Below are 17,428 nucleotides of genomic sequence, written 5' to 3' on the forward strand. Positions count from 1 at the left end.
CCATGTCGACCCACACGACCGGTGAGGTGGTTGCAACCCTAAATTTTATGGACACCTTGCCTGTCACGGCATCACAGATCCGTGAGTGGACCCAGACGGAGCCAGTCCTGTCAAAGGTTCGGCACATAGTCCTGTATGGTGGGCAGCATCGACAGCTCCTAGGCGAGTTGCGGGCATTTTCCTCCAAGCTGTCAGAATTCAGCATGGAAGACGGCATCCTCTTGTGGGGGACGCGTGTGATTGTCCCGGAAAAAGGCCAGGAGCTGATACTATCAGACTTGCACAATGGGCATCCAGGCGTGACCAAAATGAAAATGTTGGCCCGGAGTTATGTCTGGTGGCCAGGCCTCGACACCGACATTGAGAAGGCGGTCCAAAACTGCTCCATTTGCCAGGAGCATCAGAAGCTTCCGCCGGCCGCGTCCCTACATCACTGGGAATGGCCAGGGCGGCCTTGGGCATGCTTGCATGCAGATTTCGCAGGCCCTTTTCAAGGATCCATGTTCCTTCTACTAATTGACGCCCAGTCCAAACGGCTAGAGGTGCATAAGATGCAGGGGACAACGTCCTGCGCAACAATTGAAAAGATGCGTTTATCGTTTAGTACGCATGGCCTCCCCGAGGTGCTGGTCACGGATAACGGCACTCCATTCATGAGTGAGGAGTTTGCGAGGTTCACGAAGATGAACGGCATCCGCCATATCCGCACTGCCCCCTTACCACCCAGCTTCAAATGGGTTGGCAGAGCGCGCAGTGCATAAAGAAGCAGTCTTCCGGATCAATGGACACGAGACTGGCTCGCTTTTTGTTTACGTACAGTACCACCCCCCCATACAGTGACTGGGGTAGCTCCCGCAGAACTCCTAATGGGCCGGAGACTGCGCACCCGACTTAGTATGGTTTTCCCGGACATTGGTGCAAAAGTACGCCACACACAAGAACGGCAGGGACAGGGATTTTCTCGGCATCGGCCGATTCGCCAGTCTGCGCCCGGTGACCCAGTGTTCGTTCGGAATTTTGCTGGTGGTGCCCAATGAGTTCCTGGTGTAATCTTTCGCCAAACAGGCCCTATATCTTCCCAAGTGCAAGCCCAGGGTCGTCTCCAGCGAAAACATGTAGACCACGTTCGGTCCAGAAGACCATTCCCTCAAAAGATTCCCCGCCCCCGGAACTCATTTCAACAGCCGCAGAGACCAGAGACAAGGGAAGGTAGTCCTCACAATCTTCCACTGGTGCCTCACTCGAAGCCTGCGCAGGTCGTTACAGGACCGAATGCAGATAGAGACGCTGACATGACGGAGGCAGCAAACTCTGACTCCGAGATGGAGACACAGGATGCATCAGGGGGGGAATCCTCGGGTCCACGGGCCGTGGATGTACAACCGCGCCGTTCATCACGGAAGCACCGGTCTCCGTCTCGTTACACGCCGCCTGATCCAGCGCCGCGTGCAAATGGTGTCCGGCCTGCGGCCAAACGAGTCCGACGCCCTCCTTCGCCAGGGTCTTCGGTGGATTCCTTGGACTTTGGGGGGGAGGGATGTTATAACCTGCCTACATACCATTGGCTGGGGACTAATGACTACCCCACAATCCTGTGGGAGTATGAGCTTCCCCAATGAGGGGGGCGGAGAAACCACTAGTAAACTCCTAGTATAAAGCTGGCCAGTTCAGGAACCAGCAGGAAGGAGTATGTAGCAAGGGAAGTTACTGCTACTGTTATGTATATATGTTATAGTAAATAAATGTTATTACTTTGTATCCTTAAAACTCGTGCTGGATTCTTCGTGGCCCTTACAAAACATAGCTGGTGTAAGGGACTGTGTGGATGTGTGGAAGGCATGGGTTGACATTCAGATGGGAGAAGCGCTGGAAGGGGCTATAGATGTGGTTGGAAGGAATGCGTTTGCATGTGTTGGGAATAAGGTGACATATGGGCTATAAGGCACTGTGGGGTTGGGTGGGATCATGCGTTGTCATGTTGCCATGTATGGGGCATGCAGAGTGGGTGGGATGGTGAAAGGGTTTGGCAGTGAGAGCTAGAGGACGTAATATTTAATAAAATAACTGGGACAAAGTCCCCAAGAATTGAGGCTGGCCTTTTTAACAGCCGCCTCAGCATTTAGCACCCCCTTTGGTTGCCTTCAATCTGCAACAGGAGGCAGTGGGCTCACTCCATCGTACCACCACCACCACCCACCCACCCTTCCAGACACAAAGACCCACTGTTCAGAGGAATTTCCCTCAAGGTGTAAGTGGCAAGCCAAGAGATTCCTCCACTGCTGCTACCTGATCCCGGAGAAAGAATCTGGGCCACACTCCATTAACCAGGCATGAGAAAAAGATACTGGGAATGATCAGGTGGAATGACACAATAAATACAAGCTACTTGTTTTTCATCATAGTTGCACTGATGTGCTTTTAATCTGAGCATAGATAAATAGGCTAGCACTGAGGTGTTTGCTTGATATAACCCCCAGATCCATGTCATATGGAATCAGGCAACGCAGAAATAAATCATCATGTCTTTTCCAGCTCTTTTAAAGAATTAGACCCACTCTTTGGCTCTTTTCTTGTCGTCCTGAAAATATCCATTCAAATATTCATCTAGTTTCCTTCTGAAAGTTCCTGTTGGATATGGTCCTATAAACCTGCAGTTAGTGCATTCCTGATATTAACAACGGGTTGTGTTTATAAAAAAAAAAAAAAAAAAATCTCATCTGCCTTCTTGTTCTTCTGCCAATTACCTTAAATCTGCATTTTGTGGTGTCCTAGATGTAGCACGTAATGCCAATGAAACAATAGTCAATCACCTTTGAATCACCTGGGAATCAAGAGCTCAGGTAACCTTCAGGTGGAGTGGGATTAGAAGCAAAGGATAATTGGACCAGACAGACACATATATATTCAAATATTTCTTTGTTAGAGTAACATGATGGGCGTGATCTACCCGAATGGGAACAGAGACCCAGCACACCATTTAAATGGCATCCCAATCTCTCGACCCCCGCCCCCCGACGCGACCCCCAAACCCTCAACTCACCTATAAGGGAGTCCTCTGCCCCCCTCACACCACCGCAACCCCCCGCACCGGGTACCCTCAGGCTCAATCTGCAGCACAGGCAAAATGCCAGCTTGGAACCCTGGCAGTGCCCCTGCTAGCTGGCTGTGCCACCTCAACACCTTGGGAATGCCAGGCTGGCACACAGATGGCACTGCAAGGGTTCCATTCTGGCAGTGCCAGGGTGTGCAAGTGGCACCAGCAGTGCCAGGGTGCACGGAGGGCAAGCTCCGGAGGGCCTCCAACCCCCTAGATCTCCACAACTCACTGTCTCACTCTAATATGCAGCATTGCCAAAAGGTGTGGGTGGGATTCAGATCGTGACGTCTTGCGAGATCGCGTTGATCTTGTGTGGCATGGCCAGCCAGATAGAACCCGCAAAAGGGATCTCTTGGCATCTACCGGTCGCGCAGCGCCAGGCTGCCTTTAGGATGTAACGCGGCCGATAGATTGCACCTAATGTTTATTGAATGCAAGGATGGGGAAGCAGACAGTTTCAAGTCGTCAGTGGTCTAAAGCAAAGGGTCATAGAGACAAGATTAAAGGGAAGTAAGTTACAACAGAGAACAGGAGAAGTATTTGATACCGAAAGTTGTGGAAATAACTTCCAGGACTACTATTGAGGCAGTCAACAATCTGGATTCAACTGGATAAAGGTGTCATGATATGCAGACAATGATGCACAGACAGGCAGCTTATGAACACAGAGAACAGGACATGACCAATGAGCAGGCAGGACACTCAGGGGTGGTATCTCACTATAAAAGGCACGAGGCACTCACACTCCACCTTTTTCCACTGACGAACATCTACAGAGTGAGTCAGGGTGTATGTACAGTATCACACCTCCAGCACGTGGCTAAGGGCTAGTCTGGTTCAGTCAGACAGAGTAACCACACTTAGGTTAGCAGAGAGTCGAACTCATAGAGAACTGTGCTACTGGTTATTGAACTAACTTCAAGGTCTGGAGTATCTTTTGGTCAAAGCTGCATTCAGTTGCAGCCTGTGTTATCCCAGAGTACATAACCCAACAAAAGGATAAAAGGATGAAGGGATGCAGGTATGTCATTAGAACTATTTATTTGCATGGAGGGTGAATATTTACTGGTTGGGCAGAATCGCCTATTCTGTGTAACACATTCTGCCTTTTAACACCATACATTTTTTATAAATTCCAAGTTCACATCTATAACAGAAAATGTCTATGCAAACCCTTTACACTCTAATTGCACACTGCAACTTGTGGAGAAAGCATCCCTAGCTGTGGTTTAGCTCAGTTGGCTGGACAGCTGGTTTGTGATGCAGAGCAATGCCAGCAGAACGGCCTCAATTCCTGTACTGGGTGTGGTTATTCATGAAGACCTTTCCCCTCACCTGAGATGTGGTGATCCTCAGGTTAAATCACCACCAGTCAGCTCTCTCTTCCCCCCCCCCCCCCCCCCCCGCCCCTCCTCAAATGGGAAAGCAGCCTGTGGTCATTTGGGACTATGATGACTTTACTTACTTTATATCATAAATGTGGGCAGAAGAATTTATAATGAAACAAGACTGGGAAACATTGGTGTCCAGATGGATCTGGGTAGCTAAGTCACAGAAGGTTAGCAAGCAATTAGTAAAGCAAATAGTTTGTTGGACTTTGTTAGAAAGGGATCAGAGTAAAAGAGCTAAAACGTCTCAGTGCAATTGTGCAACGCTTTGATGATATTTGACTGGAAATACTAGGTACCTTTTTGGTCTCCTTAAGTTGCAAAGAAATTTACACAAATATAAGAACTGTAATATATTAGCATTTGAGGTCCTTTACTTTTTATTTGAAGGTTGCAAAAGATCTCAGCACAAACTTTTCCAAAATGACCCACAGCATCATTTCACTGCTAAAATATAATAAATTATACAGTTTCCTTGTTTTACTTCATTGGCAGTAAATATTAAAGGTTCGCTGAAAAGGAAGTAAAAGAAAACAACGCAGACCACATAGATTCGTGTACAACGCAAAAGAAATGTACAGAACAAAATCATACACGTGTCACAAAAATCCCAGAAGAGAGAGGAAGCTGTGTATGACACATCGCTTTCAGGCATCTCTCCAGTTATGACTCGCTCAAGCAGCATTATCTAGCCATGTCTGCGTTCTCCCGTAAAGACAGTTTTTGTTATTATTTTGCAGTCCTTTGTCTTCCTCTTCTCCATCCCCGATTGCCTGATTTTCCTCCTCCACAGGCTGTTTCTCAATCATTTCCGTATCTGTGCTCAAGTCAACGTTTGTGTTGTCAAAACTTCCTCGGGTGCCTGAAACAATACTTAGCTTGTCAAATGATTCTTCGCTCAGACTCCTCGCCTGGGGCAGCAGGAATTTAGAGTTCAATGAAGGTTCTTCAAGGTACTGGAGAAAAAACAAAGTCAAACATTTCAGACTAATCATTCTCAAGTAAGTAATTGAGAATCTCCCATAAGATATACCTGGTGTTGCATCTGATGATTTACTAGGATGCAGAGTATTTTGCTGGGATTCAGAAAAAAAGTGAAGCCCTGACAATGAATTGGAAGGTGGGAGTTTGGAAAGCAAACTTCTGTTGTGGGCAAAGTCTTGGAAAGGTTTATAAGAGATAGGATGTATAATCATCTGGAAAGGAATAATTTGATTAGAGATAGTCAACAAGGTTTTGTGAAGGGTAGGTCGTGCCTCACAAACCTTATAGAGTTCTTTGAGAAGGTGACCAAACAGGTGGATGATGGTAAAGCAGTTGATGCAGTGTATATGGATTTCAGTAAAGCGTTTGATAAGGTTCCCCACGGTAGGCTACTGCAGAAAATACGGATGCATGGGATTCAGGGTGATTTAGCAGTTTGGATCAGAAATTGGCTAGCTGGAAGAAGACAAAGGGTGGTGGTTGATGGGAAATGTTCAGACTGGAGTCCAGTTACTAGTGCTGTACCACAAGGATCTGTTTTGGGGCCACTGCTGTTTGTCATTTTTATAAATGACCTGGAGCAGGGCGTAGAAGGATGGGTGAGTAAATTTGCAGATGACACTAAAGTCGGTGGAGTTGTGGACAGTGCGGAAGGATGTTACAAGTTACAGAGGGACATATATAAGCTGCAGTGCTGGGCTGAGAGGTGGCAAATGGAGTTTAATGCAGAAAAGTGTGAGGTGATTTATTTTGGAAGGAATAACAGGAAGACAGAGTACTGGGCTAATGGTAAGATTCTTGGTAGTGTGGATGAGCAGAGAGATCTCGGTGTCCATGTATATAGATCCCCGAAAGTTTCCACCCAGGTTGAGAGGGTTGTTAAGAAGGCGTATGGTGTGTTAGCTTTTATTGGTAGAGGGATTGAGTTTCGGTGCCATGAGGTCATGTTGCAGCTGTACAAAACTCTGGTGCGGCCGCATTTGGAGTATTGCGTGCAATTCTGGTCGCCGCATTATAGGTAGGATGTGGAAGCATTGGAAAGGGTGCAGAGGAGATTTACCAGAATGTTGCCTGGTATGGAGGGAAGATCGTATGAGGGAAGGCTGAGGGATTTGAGGCTGTTTTCATTAGAGAGAAGAATGTTAAGAGGTGACTTAATTGAGGCATACAAGATGATCAGAGGATTAGATAGGGTGGACAGTGAAAGCCTTTTTCCTCGGATGGTGATGTCTAGCACGAGGGAACATAGCTTTAAATTGAGGGGAGATAGATATAGAACAGATGTCAGAGGTAGGCTCTTTACTCAGAGTAGTAAGGGCGTGGAATGCGCTGCCTGCAACAGTAGTGGACTCGCCAACACTAAGGGCATTCAAATGGTCATTGGATAGACATATGGATGATAAGGGAATAGTGTAGATGGGCTTTAGAGTGGTTTCACAGGTCGGCGCAACATCGAGGGCCGAAGGGCCTGTACTGCGCTGTAATGTTCTATGTTCTATGTCCACATCTAAAGTGAAGACTACTATGTAGGATGATGTACACTTAAGAAATATTTCATAGCCGTAGAGCCATAGTCATACAGTACAGAAGAGGTCGTTCGGCCCATCGAGTCTGCACAGACAAAACAACACTAAATCAACACTAATCCCACTTTCGAGCACTTGAATATTATTACATTTCAAGTGCTCATCTATGTACTTTTTAAAGGTTGTGAGGTTTCCCACATCTACTACCCTCCCAGGCAATACATTCCAGACTCCCACCACCTGCTGGGTGAAAAGAAATTCGTCAAATTCCCTCTAAACCTCCTGTCCCTCACCTTTATGCCCCCTCATTATTGACCCTTCAACTAAGGCATTACATTCCACACATTTGCTTCCTATCCATCCTCTTCATATTCCTCATAATCTTATACAGCTCAGTCAAGTGCCCCATCAGCCTTTTCTGCTCTAAAGAATGGGCATGCTATTTTAAAAAAAAAATAATTTATTCCATGGGCAGTTATTTATTTTTCATCTATTCATTTCTCTTAACCACGTGTCCGGAGTTCCATTACTCAGTGAGCTAAGTAAGTAGAAGAGAGGGACCTGTTGCTATTTGTGGGTTGCTGATGGCACAGGATGACTAACAAATTTACCTTCCTATCTGCCTTCATGAAGGAACTTTGAATATCAATTAATGTGGACAATGTATTATTACACAAGTCTGGAATTTTTGATCACGCCCCAACCCCAAACCATTTTCCGGGAGGCATGGAATGGCTACCAGCGGGCTGTCAATTAAAGTAATTCAAAAGCTAATTAAGGCCAATTATCAGAGACCGACTGAAATTTTTTTAACCAAGAGCTTCCCCTCCACAGTGATGGTCTGGCAGCTTTGTACATGGTTTGAATAAAACGTTTTAATAGTTGCTGAGATGGCACCTCAATATGGAGGCACCTTTTCTCTTCTTTACCTTCAATGGCAGGCTGCTGTTCCTTCTGTGACGGAGGACTTCCTATTGGCCCTTCAGCTTCCAGAGCCTGCCCACCATCTTTGATTCAAGGGAAAGAGCACCCTCTCGCCGCCAATTGGCCAAACAAAAGAACAAAGAACAAAGAAATGTACAGCACAGGAACAGGCCCTTCGGCCCTCCAAGCCCGTGCCGACCATACTGCCCGACTAAACTACAATCTTCTACACTTCCTGGGTCCGTATCCTTCTATTCCCATCCTATTCATATATTTGTCAAGATGCCCCTTAAATGTCCCTATCGTCCCTGCCTGGGGAAATCACAGCCGGGTGACTGCTCCTGACTCAGTGCAGGGTTGGGACCTCCATTTGATCCAATATCAAAGATCCAATCCAAAACTGAACCCTATCTCTGCTCTGACTATTTGTTGAAATATCAAGCAGCCACAGAAAAGATAATGCACAAAGTCATGGAAGGAAATTAATCTTCCCTGAATAACAAAAATACTGGATTTGGGTACTGTCCAAACAGTATGAAGTGCTGGTTGAAAGGTGCAGGTCTCACTTCGAAAGCATGGAGTTAACAAATATGGGCGCAATTCAATGTCTTCCCCTGGGGCACGTTTGGTTGCAAATGGGATCATCTAACCAGCAGGTGGGTCGTGGGTGGGGACCACACTGCCTTCCTCCCTCCATCCTGATTAAGTCCAGAGTTGAAAGACTCTTGGATGAATGAAAATACATCCAGTGGTTATTAACCAGGCAGGCAGGGGGCTCACCATGTGGAAAGTACGATGTGTAGTGTTGTGCGATAGGCTTCTGGGGGCCCATTCACAGGCACCTAGTGCCTGATTGAGGGACCTGGCATCGGGAAGGGGAGTTCCACTGAGAGTCCCTACCTCACCCTGTAGCTATCTAAGATGGCCACCTGCAAAGGACCATGGGAATTATGGGCAACCCAGGACTCAGACAGATATAGAGTTTATGTGTATCAGAAACGCAGGTAACCAGACCTGACCGAAACCCCCGCTCGTTTGCATTTCAATGGCCCATTTTGCCAGGACAATAGAACTCCAATCAAGCAACCGGTACAGCCACAGACTGACCGGCGCCACTCCCCTTACAGAAGGCACAACTGCCAAGGTCAATGACCACTAAGTACCCGCCCAGCTACCAAGGCACCCGCCCCTTTATTGGCCGAAATCTAAGAGTGTGATCAGAGCCCTGTCGAACTATTGGGTCAAGGTTAAGGACCGCCCCAAAGAGCACAAAATCCCAGAGGGATAAAAGAAAGCACAGCCATGTGTTCTGCCTCTTTTGGATCCGGCCTGTGCCAACCCAATTGCAGCAGGAACAGCCAGCTAAGTTCAAGACCAGCGATCGCTACCTGACGGATGAGCCCAGCAGAGACAGGTTTCTTCGAACCAGCCAAGTGAAATCCAAATAAAGGCGTTATCCATTTGCACAGTGCCGGTCGCCCTTAAGGTAAGTATAGGTTATTGTAGCTGATAGGTGTAGTTTAACTCGTAGTAGATATTGTGTTTGCATGTCGAGGTAACTCTTGTGTATGTAAATAAACCATCTGTTGAAGTAACTAACTGGTTGTGTGGTCAACGCTGTTAGGATCGAAAACGAGCAACAGCCCTTCCTGTTGATCCCTCTCTCCTGCGAACCCCCAGTCCATGACTCTCCTCTCGCCATCACTCAACTGTGGCCTGGGATCCGGTGACGACGCAAGGCCTTGTGTAAATGTACCGACAGCAGCATCTCCCTGATAGTGTGTTGGCTAATCCAGCTTGGATTTGCTGATTCTGGAGGTAGGCTTGGCACTGGCCTGTCAAGTGCCTGACAGGCACATGATACTGCAGGCCATCCCTGAAGTAGGCGATATGGGGCTTTGACCAGCTCTCCAATCGGCAGATGAGGTTCCCACCATCGCCTCCATTAAATACTTGTAGCGCACAATGACTTACGCGAGACGAGAAGCGATGAAGTCGATCTAGGCTTTATTAAGCGAGACTTGTCCCCAGCAGCTCAGCAACAGAATGAGGCTGCGGGGAGAAGCTCGAGCTCTTATACTCCGCCTTCAGGGCGGAGCCAGAAGTCGGCAGATCCAACCAGGACCCGGGACCTGTCAGCCAATAGACTCTCGGCTTCACAGGTACCACATTACCCCTAATACATACCACCACATTCACCCGTTGTTAAAAAGGAACCCGGCGGGGTGGTGGTTCGCATGGTGGTAGGGGTTTACAAGGCTGGCCCTGGAACAAATTTCGGACTGTGTTAATACAGCTTTAGCCCTACACTGGGCTATGTACAAGTTTGTGTGAACTATTTACAATAAGAGCAAAAAAAAATTTTTGTTACAACAACATTCTTGCTTTTCTTGGTGTCACGCGGATTCCACGAGTTGAGCAGGCGGCCTGGTCTTCCTTGTCGATCGCCTCAGCCCCGGTGGTGGTGTAGGTGCTTGCTCGGGCGTTGTAGTCTCCGGGAGCGTTTCGCTGTTTGTTCCTGTTTTACTCCTGGGCGGGCACAGGAGGAGGACCGATCCCCCCGGGAAGGGGGCGGCCGCGGGGTGCGCCGGTGGCAGGGAGGGGGTGATCGGTGTCGGGGGTGTGTGTGTTTTGCCGGCAGGCGCCAGGTCCCGCAGGGAGACCGTGTCCTGTCGGCCGTCGGGGTACGCCACGTAGGCGTACTGCGGGTTCGTGTGGAGAAGGTGGACCCTCTCGACCAACGGGTCCGACTTGTGCGCCCGCACATGTTTCAAGATGGGTCCTGGGACTGCCAGCCAGGTCGGCAGCGACGTTCCGGAGGAGGGCTTCCCGGGGAAGACAAGGAGGCGCTCATGAGACGTTTGGTTAGTGGTGGTACACAGCAACGACCGGATGGAGTGGAGAGCGTCCGGGAGGACCTCCTGCCACCGGGAAACTGGGAGATCCCTGGACCATAGGGCCAGTAGGACGGTCTTCCAGACCGTGCCGTTCTCCCTCTCTACTTGCCCGTTCCCCCGGGGGTTGTAGCTGGTCGACCTGCTCGAGGCTATGCCCTTGCTGAGCAGGAACTGGCGCAGCTCGTCACTCATGAAGGAGGACCCCCTGTCGCTATGGATATACGCGGGGAAACTGAACAGTGTGAATATGGTGCCAAGGGCTTTAATGACTGTGGCCGCTGTCATGTCGGGGCAGGGGATGGCGAAGGGGAAACGGGAGTACTCATGCACCACGTTCAGGAAGTATGCGTTGCGGTCGGTGGAGGGGAGGGGCCCTTTGAAATCCAAACTGAGGCGTTCAAAGTGGCGGGAAGCCTTAATCAGGTGCGTTCTATCCGGCCTGAAAAAGTGCGGTTTGCACTCTGCGCAGATGTGGCAGTTCCTGGTGACCGTACAGACCTCCTCCACAGAGTAGGGGAGGTTGCGGGACTTTACGAAATGGTAGAATCGAGTGACTCCCGGGTGGCAGAGGTCCTCGTGGAGGGCTTGGAGGCGGTCAATTTGTGCGTTGGCACATGTGCCGCGGGATAGGGCATCGGACGGCTCGTTCAGCTTTCCGGGACGATACAAAATCTCATAATTGTAGGTGGAGAGTTCGATCCTCCACCTTAAGATCTTGTCATTCTTAATTTTGCCCCGCTGTGCATTATCGAACATAAAGGCTACCGACCGTTGGTCGGTGAGGAGAGTGAATCTCCTGCTGGCCTGGTAATGCCTCCAATGTCGCACAGCTTCCACTATGGCTTGGGCTTCCTTTTCCACTGAGGAATGGCGGATTTCTGAGGCGTGGAGGGTCCGGGAGAAAAAGGCCATGGGTCTGCCCGCTTGGTTAAGGGAGGCCGTCAGAGCTACGTCGGATGCGTCGCTCTCGACCTGGAAGGGGAGGGACTCGTCGATGGCGCGCATCGTGGCCTTTGCGATATCCGCTTTGATGCGGCTGAAGGCCTGGCGAGCCTCTGTCGACAGGGGGAAGGTAGTGGACTGTATTAGCGGGCGGGCCTAGTCTGCATACTGCGGGACCCACTGGGCGTAATATGAAAAGAAGCCCAGGCAACGTTTCAGGGCAGTGGGGGAGGGGAAATTCCATAAGGGGGCACACGCGTCGGGGTCGGGGCCTATTACTCCATTGCGCACTACGTATCCCAGGATGGCCAAACGGTTTGTGCTAAAAACGCATTTTTCCTCGTTATATGTGAGGTTCAGGGCGTTAGCGGTCTGGAGGAACTTTTGGAGGTTGGCGTTGTGGTCCTGCTGATCGTGGCCGCAGATGGTTACGTTGTCGAGATACGGGAACGTGGCCTGCAACCCATGCTGGTCAACCATTCGGTCCATCTCCCGTTGGAAGACCGAGACCCCGTTCGTGACGCCAAATGGGACCCTTCGGAAGTGGTATAGCCGCCCGTCTGTCTCGAAGGCGGTGTACTTGCGGTCACCTGGGCGGATGGGGAGCTGGTGGAAGGCGGACTTGAGGTCCACGGTGGAAAAGACCTTATACTGAGCAATCCGATTGACCATGTCGGATATGCAGGGGAGAGGGTACGCATCTAGCTGCGTGTACCTGTTGATGGTCTGACTATAGTCTACGACCATCCTTTGCTTCTCCCTGGTCTTTACGACTACCACCTGGGCTCTCCAGGGACTATTGCTGGCCTGGATTATGCCTTCCTTCAGCAACCGCTGGACTTCAGACCGAATAAATGTCCGGTCCTGGGTGCTGTACCGTCTGCTCCTAGTGGCGACGGGTTTGCAATCCGGGGTGAGCTTTGCAAACAAGGACGGCGGTTCAACCTTGAGAGTTGCGAGGCCGCAGATAATGAGTGGGGGTATTGGGCCGCCGAATTGGAATGTTAGGCTCTGAAGGTTACATTGGAAGTCTAATCCCAGTAATGTGGGCGCGCAGAGTTGGGGCAGGACGTAGAGCCTGTAGTTCTTAAACTCCCTCCCTTGCACCGTTAGGTTTGCGATGCAGAACCCTTTGATCTCCACTGAGTGGGATCCTGCTGCTAGGGAAATCTTTTGCGTGCTTGGATGGATGGTCAGAAAACAGCGTCTTACCGTGTCTGGGTGAATAAAACTTGCAGTGCTCCCGGAGTCGATCAGGCATGGCGTCTCGTATCCGTTGACCAGCACCATTGTTGTCGTCGTCTGGAGCCTCCGGGGCCGCGATTGATCCAGTGTCACCGAAGCCAGTCGTGGTAGTCGTGTTGCGGCGTCTTCTTCGGACCCCGTGGAGCCGTCGATGCTGGGGTCCTTTGTTGTCAACCAAGATGGTGGCGTCCATGAATCGCACGTGGCCGGGGGTGGACAAAATGGCCGCCCCCATGGGTCGCACGTGGTCGGGGGTGGACAAAATGGCTGCCCCCATGAATCGCACGTGGTTGGGGGGTCACAAGATGGCGGCGCCCATCCTCCCCTCGTGGTGCCCGGGACCCAAAATGGCGGCGCCCGCAGGTCGCACTTGTGGCGCTGGGGGGGGGGGGTGTTTGGGATGTGCTGTCCTCGTTCTTCTCCAGGGATTGAGGCGACCCCCCGGGACCGGCACACTGCCGCGAAATGTCCCTTTTTGCCGCAGCTTTTACAAGTAGCTGCGCGGGCCGGGCAGCGCTGCCGGGGGTGTTTCACTTGTCCGCAAAAATAGCAGCGGGCCCCCCCGGGATGGTCTGGCGCTTTAACCGCGCAAGCTTGCGGGGGGGGGGGGGGGGGGGTGCCGGGGAGTTGGTCGCGACGGGGGTCCACGGAGTCCAAGGGGCTGCCGCGTGGTTGGGGCCGTAGGCGCGGGCGTTTTGGGAGGCCACATCAAGGGAGGCTGCAAGGGCCCGTGCCTCAGAGTCCTAGCGACTCTCTTTCTAAAAGTCTTTGACGAATTTGGGGAGAGTTCATACCTGCCACGAATGCATCACGAATTAGCAGGTCCGTGTGTTCGATCGCGTTCACCGGCAGGCAGTCGCAGCCTCGTCCCAAAATTAGCAGCGCGCCGTAGAATTCCTCGAGCGATTCTCCGGGAATTTGCTGTCTCGTCACGAGTTGGTGGCGCGCGTAGACCTGGTTTACGGGCTGAACGTAGATGCCCTTCAGCAATGCGAGCACCGTCGGGAAATCCTCTGCGTCTTCTATTAGTGAGTAAATTTCCGGGCTTACCTTCGAATGCAGGACCTGCATTTTCTGCTCTTCCGTGATCCGGCCGGGGGCCGTTCGGAGGTAGCCTTCAAAGCATGCTTGCCAGTGTTTGAATACAGCCACCGAGTTCGCTGCGTGGGGGCTGATCCGCAGGCACTCCGGGGCGATCCGGAGCTCCATAGTCTTTTAAGCTCGCTTAATAAATTGTAGCGCACAATGACTTACGCAAGACGAGAAGCGATGAAGTCGATCTAGGCTTTATTAAGCGAGACTTGTCCCCAGCAGCTCAGCAACAGAATGAGGCTGCGGGGAGAAGCTCGAGCTCTTATACTCCGCCTTCAGGGCGGAGCCAGAAGTTGGCAGATCCAACCAGTACCCGGGACCTGTCAGCCAATAGTCTCTCGGCTTCACAGGTACCACATTACCCCTAATACATACCACCACAATACTGCCCTATGTATTGTTGCCATGTGGTGACAGGAAAGTAACAGCAATTAATTCGGTGAGGAATGGCTAGATTTATTATCTTTATTTATTTATTTTTATAAATAATATTTAATTAAATAAATAATATTTATAAATAATATAAATAATATTATATTTATTTATCTTTAGGGATATTGTCCTGTGAGAGTCAGGTATCTCTGGCACCCCCTCATTCTGGAAACCCCTCAATCCAACAGTCTGTAAAACTCTACTGTTATTTCACAGATAAGCTACTGCTTATCATGATGACAGTAGCAACTTTTACACTGCAGCCATGTTACTTCTAAACTTTCAATCTTATTAAAATGGAGACAAGGTTTACTGCCAGCCAGCAAGACAACTTTGGACAAGAATTCCCACAGAGCTGTTGTCATAACTTTGTGGAAAGTGCAGTGCATAGGTGGGGCTTCAGGAAAAGCTAAGGCAGTGAATTTGGGAGTAACTTGGAGCAAATCTCCACGTTTACCATTGTGAAACCATCTCACATCCTTGTACTCTCATGGTAACGTCGCTTTGACAAGCTCAATTAATACATCTCACCTTGAGAAGGAGAGCTGAAATTTGCTTACATTTTCCAGGTTGTATCAGGTTAAATTTGATGACTGATAAATCAGGAATGGAGATAAATGACTGGAATAACACGTACCTCTTTTATGTGTTCAGGGAGGTGGTAGGAAGGTAAACAACTATATCTGACAGCCTTGTAAACATAAAGCGATGCATAGAAAATTCCCATTGTCACACTGAAGACACCAAAAATTGACATGAGAAGAAGCGCAATCACTTGCCACTCTGGAACTCTACCTGCAAGCATAAACAGTGGGAGAACTTTTATAAGTAGAAAGCATTATTTGCCCACACAACGCAAGTCCCACCTCTGAAACTGATACTGCTGTAATTAAGTTAAGACATATGAGGCCAAAAAGAAATTGCACAAATTTCAATCTTATTAAAATGGGGACAAGGTTTACTGGCAGCCAGCAAGACAACTTTGGACAAGGAAACTGTATAAAGGAAATTGTGACGCAAGAATAGATTCTGTTGGTTGGCACAAGGTGCGACTTCTTATTAAGTGGTTCCTCTCCAGCTTTTCACCTGTGCTAAGTGGAGGACAGAGGAAGCGGTGGATGACTTCACATGATGAATTTAAACAGAAAACTAAATGAAAATACCACACACAGTATGAAAGCAAGTGGCCGAAATCCCCCCCCCCCCCCCCCCCACACCCCAATCCCGTGGCATTTTTGCCAGTGGAAGGGGTGGCTTCCATCGGCCAGTGGCAGGATTTTCTGGTCCTGCCGATATCTACGGACTTCTGCTTGGCTTGCTGGCTTTGCCACCGGGGAAACCGCCATGGGGGGATCGACATCGACGGGACCGTAAGATTACACGGGTGGGAAGGACTAGAAAATTAAGCCCTACATATTTATAATGATTTAAAGAAAAAGGAAGTTCTATAATAGTTGGCAGATAGTCCTGCTGTGATCTCATGGGGCAGAGATTGATGCATTTATTAAATCACTAGAATTACATTAATGGTTCTAAACAATTACACATTAATATTGCCTCAGCTTGTACACCAAAATGCTCGATCACATCAACATAAACACTTTTAACTGAGTCGAAGGTCAGTATGTGAGACCAATCAAAAATAGATTTTTAGGGGCTTATGGCCCGTTCCTGCTACCAAACTTTGTTGCCTATATTCCACCTTATACCTTTCATATGTTCATTCATCACCCATGTCCTTGTTGATCTACATTGATCCTCAGTTCCCCAATACCTACAATTTAAATTTAGCTTTATTTTGTATTTTAATTCTTTCATGCCTTCACTGTTCACTATCACTGCAACGTAATCTAGCCCGACAATTTCCTGCAAGATCATTGCATTCTTCTGTCTCTGGCCCTTGTGCATATCTCTCCCTTCATCCCATTACTGGTAGTCATTTATTCAGTGAGCTAGGGCTCACATTATAATTGCTTCAATAAATCTGATCCCAGGACACCTATAGGGGAGTTAAGATGCCCCTTGGGGCTGCTAAAAGTAGGCATAAATGTGCATAAATAAACTACTGCCAAGCTCATTGGAACAGTTAACAGACATGTTAAAAATCAACTGTAAACACGGTCAGAAGCTCCAATCAAAATGACCTGTCAAAGATGTCAAGAGGATCTGTCAAAGGGACCTGTCAAAAGTATCAAAACGTCCTGTCAAAAGGAGTTGTCAAGAGGACCTGTAAAAGGGGGCTTTCAGAAGTGTCAGGAGGATCTTACAAAAGCATATGTCAAAGGGATCTGTCAAGCTGTCAAGGCATTTCAAAGTCCTTCCCTTTAAATCTTTGGAACAATAAATGTCTGGAGCATGAAAAAAAGCCTGTGTAAGATATGATATGGATAACATATTTTTGGCATTTTGTCTGTTTACATAAACCAAAGGGTTTCCATTGCTGGACTGGTGCTGCATGGCTGATTTCACAACCATCCATTATCACAGTAGGGTGCCTGCTATTTCATAGCATCATTGGCAATTGCAAGTGGTTATAGACTCTTTGATTTGTGACTATGAATTCCAATGCTTGTTGTTATAAGGGATTTGGCACTTGAATGAAATGTTTGCTGCAAAAGGCTTTATGTAGTTGAATTAATATAAATGTAGTAGACTAGATTTTATGAATAATAATATTTTTTCAATAGTTTGAAATCTGCAAGAGAATATTAGGTGAGGTTGTCGGTATAGGAGTAAAGGTGATGGGTTGGAGGTGGCATGAGTTACCACTATTTTGGCATAGGGGCTATAAAGGACCATGGGAGTGGATGGAAGGGAATAGCTTGGCATGGAGGATATGAGGGGCCATTGAGGGTGGGTGGGGCATAGGGTGGCATGAGAGACATGTGGGGCCATAAGAGG

General features: G+C 48.8%; 1 protein-coding gene across 1 annotated transcript in view; it reads right to left on the reverse strand.

Moving 5' to 3' along the window:
* Positions 1 to 4,825: 4,825 nt before the first annotated feature.
* LOC140427770 (interleukin-10 receptor subunit beta-like) overlaps positions 4,826 to 17,428 on the reverse strand; it is a 49,687-nt gene continuing 37,084 nt past the window's right edge. The window contains exons 6-7 of the mRNA XM_072513406.1: positions 15,165 to 15,322; positions 4,826 to 5,441 (exon numbers count right to left, since the gene is read on the reverse strand). Of these exons, the coding sequence (XP_072369507.1) occupies positions 5,160 to 5,441; positions 15,165 to 15,322 (440 nt within the window). The 3' untranslated portion in view covers positions 4,826 to 5,159. The remainder of the gene's footprint in view (positions 5,442 to 15,164; positions 15,323 to 17,428) is intronic.

This window comes from Scyliorhinus torazame, chromosome 8 (genome assembly GCF_047496885.1).
Source record: "Scyliorhinus torazame isolate Kashiwa2021f chromosome 8, sScyTor2.1, whole genome shotgun sequence".
In the NCBI taxonomy this organism is placed as follows: Eukaryota; Metazoa; Chordata; class Chondrichthyes; order Carcharhiniformes; family Scyliorhinidae; genus Scyliorhinus; species Scyliorhinus torazame.